Genomic DNA, 11,122 nt, shown 5'->3' with positions numbered 1-11,122 from the left:
AATACACAGTGAGCATGACCCTTTTAAAACATCAGATATCAATATATTCATTGAGATGTTTTAGAGAGAAGTCATGCTTCAGAATGGTGCAGGACCAGAAGGATAATATGGCTCCTATGAAATGATGATTAATTGAGGTATGGATTGATTTCTATATCCCACTATTATAGAAATGGAAAGACATCTGGAAAAGCTGACTATACATTTTGAATATCCTTTCTTTGTATCCCACAGAAGAGGCTCAAGTCTATTTAATTTTACCCACGAAGTCACTTTTGATTACTCTCACATTCAAGCTAACAATTTCCATTTTTTTGAAATGATCCTCAAATGATTTGGGCCAAAGGTCATAAAAAGAGCAGTTGAAGTAAGATCATGTCAAATATAAGGATAATGTTAATAACTTGTACAAGAAACCTTTAAGGATTGCAAAGCACTTTACATAGAGAGTAACTTTGCATAACCTTTATTTTATAAATGAATAAACTGAGGCTTAAAGAGGGTAATTAATTTGTCTGAGAGGGAATTATAGCACTCTTCTTCCTAATGCTTTCATAAACTAACACAACTTCTTTATATTATGTGGAAATGGGAGAGACCTTAGAGATAATCTATCCCAATTCCCCAATTATACATATGAGAAAAGTGAAGATTGGGAAAATATAGTGACTTCTCCAAGTGGGCAAGAGACTTGAACTCAAGCCTTCTGACTCTACTGACTCAAGCCACTATAGCAATGTTCTTCCTTTCTATTTGTGCAAAAAAAAAAAGGAAGGTAATGAGTATTAAGTGCTTACTATGTGCCTAGCACTGTGCTAAAGCATATATATCTCATTTCACCCTCATAAAAACACAAGGAGACAAATGCTATTTTATTCCTATTTTGCAGGTGAAGAAATTCAGAGGAAAACAGAGTTTAAATGATTTGCCCAGTGCCACATAGCTAGTAAGTGTCTGAGACTGGATTTGAATTCAAGTGTTCTTATTACCAGGGACAGAACTCTATTAATTGTACCGCCTTCCTACTTTTTGTTGCTAGCAAAAGCCAAAGGAGAGTACTGCTCTCTGTTTACCTAGGGATAATGTAATTGTAAAATATCTTCAATGCAGAAGAGAAAGAACTTTTAAAGATCAGTTCTGCAATAATCTGAGATAGCCCATGAACTGATGCTGAGTGAAATGAGCAGGACCAGGAGATCATTATTTACTTCAACAACAATACTATGTGATGATCAATTCTGATGGACATGGCCCTCTTCAACAATGAGATGAACCAAATCAGTTCCAATAGAGCAGTAATGAACTGAACCAGCTACACCCAGAGAAAGAACTCTGGGAGATGACTATGAACCACTACATAAAGTTCCCAATCCCTCTATTTCTGTCCACCTGCATTTTTGATTTCTTTCACAGGCTAATTGTACACTATTTCAAAATCCGATTCTTTTTGTACAGCAAAATAACTGTATGGAGATGTATACTTATATTGTATTTAATTTATACACTAACATATTTAATATATATTGGTCAACCTGCCATCTGGGGGAAGGGGTGAGGGGAAGGAGGGAAAAAGGTTTTGCAATTGTCAATGCTGAAAACTTACCCATATATATATATATAACTTGTAAATAAAAAGCTATAATTAAAAAATAAATAAATAACCTGAGATAACCAATCTGACTCCACCAGGGAGCACACCAAGGATGAGGAAGTCATGGGGCACATTTTTGCCTTTAAGCTGGTTGGGGAAGACTGGCATCATGTGGTCACATTAGGTATGACACCATCTTAATTTAAAAATTCAAAGACTTTTCCTTAAGGAACTGGTACCAATAGAGATAGTTATGATAAATTATATCACATAGATGACCTATGGTCACATACATATAATGTATGCAATGTTATAGGCATTAAAGAGTTAAAAAAAAACAATATTGAAAAGGGAGGGAAAGGATATTGATGACTTACGATATCAGGGTCAGCTTCCTGGAGGAGCTCTGAAGGAGAGGTAGAATTTTCATTGGCTGAGCCATTGGGATGTTGGTGACAATTCCAGGAACAGAAAACAATATAAATGAATGCAGTGATACTGATAATGCAAGAAAAGATCACTAGATGTACAAAGATAGTCAGTAGTACAGCTTGTTTTACATTCCTCTTTACATTCTATGCACATATTTGTGTCTAATAATAGCCCTCTTTAAGTAGGAAGGAGAAGGGGGATAGGGAGTGAATTTTAAAAAATGAAAAAAACTTGCATAATAACTTTTATATTTAAAACAAATAACAAGTTATAGATTTGCAATTTCATGTGCAATCATCTTTTTAAATTCTGTTATGAAAATGCTTGTTTTATTTCATAAATTAAAAATTAAATAAATAAAAAGAAATTGGCAGTATGTAAGATGGATCAGAAAAGATAAAGAGGAGGGAAGCAGAGCTGGTATATTGGAATAGTCTAAGCAGGTGATAGTGATGGAGGGCTTATATCAAGGTAGCTGCACTGAGAATGGGAAATTTGGAGGTGGAATCAATCCATATGACTTAAGAGAAAAGGAGAGAGAGAAATCACTCAAGGAAGCTTCATGGCTATTCAAAACGGTTTCAGAACTCCTGAGTTTTCCTAGTTCCAGTTTCCCTAGTGGCAGAGATTACAGGCACTATATCCAGCCATTAAGAGGATTTTTGATGAAAATATAACAACAGGCAGGCTTCAATGTATGCCTTTCTACAGACATCTTTAGAGTATGCAAGTGACCAAGAGAGTTATTATTTTTTGACCAGACCTGTGATCTCATGGTGCAGAGAACTTCCAATGATGAACCTCCTTAAACAATACTGATAATCATCTCTCCGACTTCTAGTCTTAGACAGTTGTCTAGAGGTATGCAGAGGTTAAGCGATTTACACAGGGTCACACAGCCATATATCAGAGACTTGAATCCAGGTTTTTCTCATTCCAAAGCTAGCTCTCTACCCATAACTCCATGTTGGTACAAAGGGGAATAATAACTAACATATTTCACCTAGAGAGTTGAAGAGTATAATGATTCTGGTTAATTAAATTGGAGAAATGATTGAATTGTATTTGGAAAATTATGGTTTTTTGGAAAAAACTGATTTATTATTGACATAAATACTCATCAGTGTGAGACCAAGGCTCTATCGACCACTTTGATATAATGCTGAGTAATGGATTGCAAAAGAGCTGAGTGAAAGGCAGCATGGTGTCACATCCAGCTTCTTAAATTGAGGTTCGCAATTCCATGTGGGGTCTTGTAACTAAACATGGGGGTCTTGAAATTATGATTATCAGTAAATGTTTGATTTGTATACCTACATACTCTGATACATGCTGTCTTACCCTAATAAAGTACCTCCTAATTAGGTTTTTTTTCTTTTAAAGGGAACCTATTTGCCTGAAATAATATTTAATCTATGTAGTGTAAAATTTACAAAGCACTTTGTACACATTATCTCATTTGATCTTCACACTTCCAGAAAGTAAGTGCTATTCTTATTCCCATTTCAAAGATAGGGAAACTAAAGTTGAGGGGGTGTGACTTTCCCAGAATCATGTGTCAAATAAATATATGAAGATTTTAAATCAGAAATCTTCCTGATCCTGACTCCAACTATTACATCTAGCTCCATCTAAGAAATCATCCAGTTGTCTTGAAAATTTCTCTATTTAATTCATTCTGTTGACATACTGTTTGCTTTTTTTTTTTTTTTTTAAATGAGTGGATCTATTTGTCTTCTCAAATCAGAATTTGAGAAGACAAATATCCAGACTAGTTATTGGTTACCACCCTTTAGTTGAAAACAAAGCTAACAAATTCTTTAGAAAGCCATGATAGTCTCTTCTAAACCTGTCAGGTGACTGGCTTCTTTCTTGATTCTCAGAATATTGTAATCCTTGTCAGTATTTTTCCACAATCCTCCTGAGTACTTGATGAGTTTCCAATATGACAGAATTCTTTCAGAGACTCCCCATCTCCATGTCGTCAGGATTTTAATTTTAATTAAAATTTTATAGCATGTCAGATAAAGTTTTTGCTATTCAAGAAACATTACACAGAAAAGTAATTGCAAAAGAGGGCAACTTTAACAAAGTTCCTTTTATTGATGGACATCATTCAACAATGAGTTTAGACTTAAGATACTGTTGATCTTGAGGTACACAATGGGTCCATTAAGTAATGTTCCTGAAAACAATGTAATTGTTAATTTACAGTTGACAATCCAAATTTCCCAAGTAAAGAACTTATGTAAAAATGATTACAAAATGCATAAAAAAAATACATTTCTTAGATTCAAATCACCCCAAGCTTTAGAATGCTAGTCATCAATTAAATTCTAATTTTAGACTGCTCACACAATGTTTTAAATGGGAACTTAACATGGAAGTGGGTTAGGGGAGGGATTTTTATCCAAGAAATGCCATTACATGGGCCAAGAAAACCTGCAGACCTGAGACACAATTTAACTGAAGGAGCTCTGATACCCATAGTTTACAGAACAAAGATACAAAACTCAGCAAAAACACAGAAACCACTTGAATATATATTTTTTACATTGTTTTTTCTTATGACAACTCAAAATGAGGTGAATTTCAAAACACCAAGTTTTAAAATCTTATTATGTTTGCCACTATAATTTCTAAGTGATATCTCCCTCCCTGCAAAGTAATATAATGCCTATTTGCACTTCCATTGTCTTTTCTTTAGAACATAATGGACTTGGCTTTAACAGACTGAAACTCTGACCAAGTTAAGAAAATGGAGAAATGGTTAATAATTGAGCTAATTAATGCAGGACACTTCCTTAAAGTCATATACAATAGCATACTTTGCTTTTTATGGAGTGGAGGGGTATAGTCTGGGGACGAAAATTCCTTTATATAGAGGAAAAGCTTGGGAGTGAAGACTCTTGGGTATTAGACATTCACTGACTTTGGGACTATCATTTAGCCAGTCATCCCAAACACTGAGGTTACTTCATGAGCATGAGGACAGAAGGTAGGCCAGAAAAAAATAGTTAGCTACAGGCTAAGTTCATTATAAAGCTAAAATTAAAGCAGTACATTACAGAGACCAATGGTTCATGTACAGTCTTTCTGAATGTATGTGTATACATATATACACACATATGTATATAACATATACTATAGAATGCATATGTTTATATATTCATACATGCACACATATACCCATTTTATTTGGTGTTATGTTCAGAGTAAATCTTAAATCAACACAAAACAAAAAAGAATGGCCTCTTGGCTCCTAAAATGCTTAAGACAAGAGCGCTGATATAGCCATACAATGCCCATTTTTTGCGGAAAGCTTTTGCAGTCTTGAATATGGTATGCATTAGTACGTGGTGTATACAAATAGTTGTCTGAAAGGAAAATACTTAAAGTGAACCCTTTTTATAACATTTCCCACAGGGCTGATTGTTTTGTTAATTCCATACAAGGAAACCTTCCACATAATTGGTAACTGTGTGGTTAACTGAATTTTTATCAAAATGAATGGCAAATGTAGAGAAAAACAAGAGTTGCCCCATTTGTAAAGTTTGGCAGTTTGGGTTTGAGAAGAATAGCGCAAGAAGCCTGGAGACTTGTGAATTCAATTTTTCCTATTTTATAAGGATCGTCTATGCTTTTCTATGAGCTCCTGGGATGAAAGAATCTGAAATGTTTCCTTCTAACAATCCCATTTAAGAGTTTAGTGGGTGTGTAGCCTTCTTGCTTCATGATTTCAGAAAAATTACTTAATAATTAAACAAAAGAAGACTCAGAGGAATGAGTTGGGTCACTTTCCCCAGTCATTGCTGAGTATCTGGGCTCTTAACTATTGTGTGGACATTACCAAGTGCACAGGAAATACCTACATCTTCTGGGTTATGAGGCTGTCTCACTGACTTCCTAGCCTTAACAGGCAGCAGGAGGCATTGCTTCTTTGGGATATTGAATTCTGGTGGCAAAATCCTGGTGGTGAGAATAGAAAGATTATTTCCTTTCCACCTCTGCACTATGTTACTTGTTATAGCTATGACTCTTTTACAGAGCTATTCATGCTCTGTCTAGTCCGTGTGTCTGAGTACTGCTGATGACAGCCACCAAGCTCTATATTTGCTCACTATAGCTCTTAGAAGAGAACATAGCTTACACTTATTTATGGTTTACAGAAGATATTTATTACAACTGTAGAAAAAAGGGACCCTCCCCCAGTCCATAACAGAAAACACATAGGAATGAATTATTAGCAGGAGACTTTTGCTAGAAAGGTGGAATTTTGCTAGAAAAGTATTTCTAACCTTAATGATTTTAAACATAATCAAGTAGTTTTTTTTAAACACCCCTTTTTTGTCAAGTTGACTGGGGAAGGAGGAGAAGTACAGGGAGAGAATCTCTTTCAAAATGTATCCTTATCAAATTTAGCAAATTCAGAAGAATTCATGTTAATCATCTTGACATCTCCCTTGCCCTCAGCCACACCACAAGAACCAAATTATTTTGATAGTGACAAACAGAAGACAATTTTTATTAAATCATTTTTCTTAAGAAATTTCTGGTTAGGCAGAAACAAACCAAAAAGAGAAGGGTTGAGTTCTTGTGTAAGGACAGAGTGAAGACTATGCAAAAACTTATCCCTGATTTCCCTCCTAAATTGGGGAACTATGCAGTTAAATGTCAAGACCTTTAAAACTGATTCATCTGGGTGTAGCTAAAAAGAATCTTTCTAGTCTTTGGGTTATATTGTATTTTTTTTTCTTTCAGAAAAGCAGATCCAAAAGGTTTAATTGATGATAGAATTTTATGAGTTCTTCAATGTAGGTAATTCCTAATGTGAAAACTCTCTTCATTAATAGATTAGACTTTTTTTTCCCTTCCCAAGTCTTTCAAGACTTAGAAAATTGATTAGGAGTTGGGGTGGGAGGTTGTCTAACTGGCATTGAGAAGTTAAATGATTTATCCATAGTCACAAAGCTAAGACATGTGTTAGGAGAGATTTGAACCCAAATCTTCTTGATACTAATGCTGGCATTGGATCTGTCATACAACATTGTTGACTATTTATGTAACTTTGAGGCAAGTCATTTAACCTCCTGGGGTCTTAAAAAAAAATATGAACCATGGGAGGATTGCCTTAAATGGCTTATAAGGTCCTTTCCAGATTGCATTACAAAATTGAAAAAGTACAATGATAGGAGCTGTAAGTCAATATCTTTTCTAACTTTGTCACTCCTCTTTTTCATTTTTAAATTAAATCCATGATTTTTTTGGTTTAGGGAGCTTTAGATATGAAATTCCCTTTGCATTGCAGGTCAGTGGTACCTGACAGGCACCAAGATCAGTTCTCCATCCTCTACACTTCTCCATCCCCCAGCAGTGCCTTTTAACTTCAGCTTAAAAGTCAGAGTTTAAGGAATGGAAAACAAAAAAAACAAGAGCCCTTCCCATCTTCCATGTCATCACAGATACTTAGGGGAAGAAAAAAATAGAAGAGTGAAAAGCAAAAGTTATTTCTTTTTGTAATGTTAGTATATTTCAACTCTGTTGTGACATGAATTAAAGTTAATAATGGGCAAAAAATTTAGGACAAGAATAAAATTAGTTAGACTGTGCCAGGCAGGCACACTAGTCGCATGAACTTGTTCTCCTCTCAAGAGCAGACTCAAAAAATCAGAAAAAAAAGATGGAACAAGACACAAGTTCACTTGGAAGCTCTGCATGGCCCAGTCTGATGATAAAGCTTTCAGTTGATGATGTACCAACAAGGGCATACTCCTAAAAAATATCTGGATGCCTCCCAATGCAGAAAAAGCCTGTCTGCAGAGAGACTATGTTGGGAGGACTCAGCTCATGAAACAAACTCAAGAGTAGAAGAGGTCCTTTAAATCCCGAAGGAAAAACCTGAATCCTAGTACTGAATTTTAAAATATTTAATTCTGTCTAAAACAATAGGCCAGATTACGATTCCCTATTTTAGAAGAGAAAGTCAATAATGGATTTTGGTTGGAGATTAGAGAACAGAGAGAAGAGTTAAAGAAAATGTCTTCTTAGCTATAAAGAGTATCCCAAAAGTCTTAGTTTGTTTTTAAGGTTTAATAACCTTAAAATGCACTAAGATTTTTGGGACACCATTTTTTTTTTAAATGTCTCGATTTAGTAGAAGGACCAGAGAATCCAATAGGATAACAAAGAATGTCATTTTTGGTTTCTGGGATCAACCCAATGCATGAAGCATATGGAGAATACATTCAGATTGATGGTCTCCAAATTTTCCCCATGAGAAGAATAAATTTAAATTGGATGTATATTAAGCCTCCGCATTCCATAATGATAGTAATGCACTGATGAAAAAGATTTCTTCTCTTCCTCCTGGACTACAGTGGACTAGAAAGATAAAGTCATTCTGTAATGATCTGACATAAGGTTTCTTTATTAAGAAATACAAGAAGATTCACATAGGAGGTTCCAGGGTTCAAAGGATTTTTTAGCAGTTATAGTGTCTCTGCTATTTCTGTAAAAGTAAATGATATGTAAATGACATTTCTAAATCTTAATACCTTGATGGAGAGTTTAAACTATTATTTAAATGATGTGACTCAGAATGTAATTTTGAAGCATATTTGTGTACATTATAGTTTTTCTCTGCTTAGCAAAAGCAATAGCAGTTATAAGTAAATGACTATTATCATAGTTTATTATTACTTAGGGCATGTAACATAGCCTAATTCTATTAACATGTGACTTTCAGAACATTGACAACTTTGGGTAAAAAAAATGCACTAAGCATACAATATTTTCATTTTCAGAAGATTAGTGTAATCACCTTTAAAACATTTTCAGGTACTAGAATCAAAAAGAATAAACATTAAACAAGCCACCAGACAAAGCATAGCATCTAACTCTCTGAAGTCAACCCCCAAAAGAAAAGGATTCTTGGTCACAAGGGTATTTTGAATTTACATCTTTCAGCTTTGGCTGTTCAATAATAAATATCACACCTTCTTAGCACAAGCCTACCTGGGCAAACATCCTAATATTCCCTTTTCTCTTTTAGCAGCTGCTGGGTGTTGAGTGATGTACAAGGCACACCTCTAAAGTGTTCTCTATGGCATTTTTATTGACATACAAAATAGCCTGGTTCACCATTCAAAAACTTAATCTGCATAGTAAAAGTTTCTACCACTATTTACAGAGGGGTTTTAGTGCAAAAAAAATTAATAATAATGAAATTATGTACCAAGCCCTATCCCTTCCAGCACATCAATCCATCAGTTTTATTCAATGCCAGATGGGTCCCCGGGCTATATCTTGGGCCTCCAGCCATTAATAAACTGTAATATTTTCTTCACCTGGAGTTTGCTAAGCTTGAAGTCCTCCGAGAGGATCTCTTCAGTTAGCTGGACTAACAAATTCCCATCGATCTTTTCCGTAACAAAGAACGAGATGACATCTTCTGACAAACCAATGAACCGTAGTGATTTGGACACTTCCTCTATAGAAAGTCCTGACAGATCAGTGGGTGGTTGCCATGGGGAACCATCACCACAAGATCGTGGAGCTAGCTGGAGGTGAAGGGGGGAAGAAAAAGGATAAGAAATGGAAAAAATGTCTTGTGTGCCTTTTTTAACAAAATACTGATCCTCCGAGAGGTCTGGTGAGCCAGGTTTAGGATCTTCCTCAGCACCGTCAATTTTCAAAGGAAATGCTTCTGGGGCCAGTTTCTCCTCAGTTAGTTTGGGGGCTCTCGGGGGTAAGGCTGGGCACGAGTGACTCTGTTTTGCCGGGCTAGCTGCTAGGGCCTTCTCATCTGTGCATTCTAAGGAGTAACTGGCTGACTTAGGACACCCAGACATCCCACCTGGGAACTCTGCTGGACCTGACTGAGTGGAGCTTGCATAGAGATCACACCCTTCAAAGTCAAAAGCTGCTGGACAGTTTCTTTTTGGTGTTCCTGGTGTCTTCTGCCTAGGGTAGCTATAACTTCTGCTTGGATCCAACAGGAAATCATTCCTGTTCTCGCTTTCAGTTGCTCCCAAGAAATGGCTAGGCCATGACAGTCTAGAGGACAGAGTTTCGGCAGGGGGGCTTCCAAAGGGAGATCTACTAAGTTCCAGAGACTCAGTCTTCATCCTGTTACATGGATAGCAGGAAACGGAAACATTTTCTGAAGGGCTTGTTGGGTCATTCTCAGTGACACTGCTTAAAAGCAAAGATAAATAGAAGAAAAGTTAGCAAAAAATGGTCCTCAATCAATCAATCAATCAACATGTATTCAGTGTCTACTATGTTCCAGGCAGGTGCTAAACCCAAAGTCATCACTATCCATGGTTATTGACTACATACTTAAAAAAAGAATTAGGGAAAAATCTTAAGAATATTTCTCATAAATAAAACACTCATTCACTTCAGACTTTTAAAATGTTAGGTTTTGAAAAGTGTTAATAGCATTAGCTAAACATCAATAGAATATCACATTAATCCTTATTATTCTCTGATCCCTCAATCCCATCTCACTCCAGCATCACCTCTGAGGGAAAAAAGAATTATTTTCATTTGTAACAATTCATTCAAAACTTACTTTATGATGACATGCATAGTTGAGATCTATGTATACTCCAGTTGACCCCCTACCATTTCTAGATATTCTTCTTAAAAACAACATATACTAAATAAAAATTCACAGGTCAAAAAAAGAAAAGAAAAGAAAAGAAAAAAGACTTACTTCATTTAAAGAACAGGGATTTAGACCCTAAAATGCCAAAGAATATTTTTAAGGAGGAATTCCTTTAAATTATGAGGGATATTAGTATTTGGGATAGTAAGTTCAATTCTGAAAACTTGTTTTTGTCTGAATCTGTCTGAATTTTATAAAAGACACCAATAAACTGGAGTATATGTTAGAGGGGCAAACCAAGAAGAATATGGAAGCCCTGTTCCATCAGAACAGCTGAAAAAATATGGATGCTCAGGTTGGGAAAATAAAGGAACAAGGAGCAAATGTTTCATAGATGAGGGAGCTGACATGGGGACACAAGATATAACAGAGAAAAAGTAAGTGGAATTTAGGAGAGGCAAATTTTGGCCTGACTTAAGTATATACTT

At 35.6% G+C, this 11,122-nt stretch overlaps 1 protein-coding gene across 2 annotated transcripts in view; it reads right to left on the bottom strand.

Moving 5' to 3' along the window:
- Positions 1-3,925: 3,925 nt before the first annotated feature.
- The window catches only part of GAREM1 (GRB2 associated regulator of MAPK1 subtype 1), a 194,141-nt gene continuing 186,944 nt past the window's right edge, over positions 3,926-11,122 (bottom strand). The window contains exon 6 of one of the 2 annotated variants that reach the window (XM_031946474.1): positions 3,926-10,219. In XM_031946474.1, coding sequence (XP_031802334.1) covers positions 9,322-10,219 — 898 coding nt within the window. In that variant the 3' untranslated portion in view covers positions 3,926-9,321. The remainder of the gene's footprint in view (positions 10,220-11,122) is intronic. The other variant, XM_031946475.1, reaches the window with a different exon arrangement.

This window comes from Sarcophilus harrisii, chromosome 1 (assembly GCF_902635505.1).
Source record: "Sarcophilus harrisii chromosome 1, mSarHar1.11, whole genome shotgun sequence".
Classification (NCBI taxonomy): domain Eukaryota; kingdom Metazoa; phylum Chordata; class Mammalia; order Dasyuromorphia; family Dasyuridae; genus Sarcophilus; species Sarcophilus harrisii.
The sequence above is the reverse complement of the archived record's forward strand: the minus strand, read 5'-3'. Positions and strand labels throughout refer to the sequence as shown.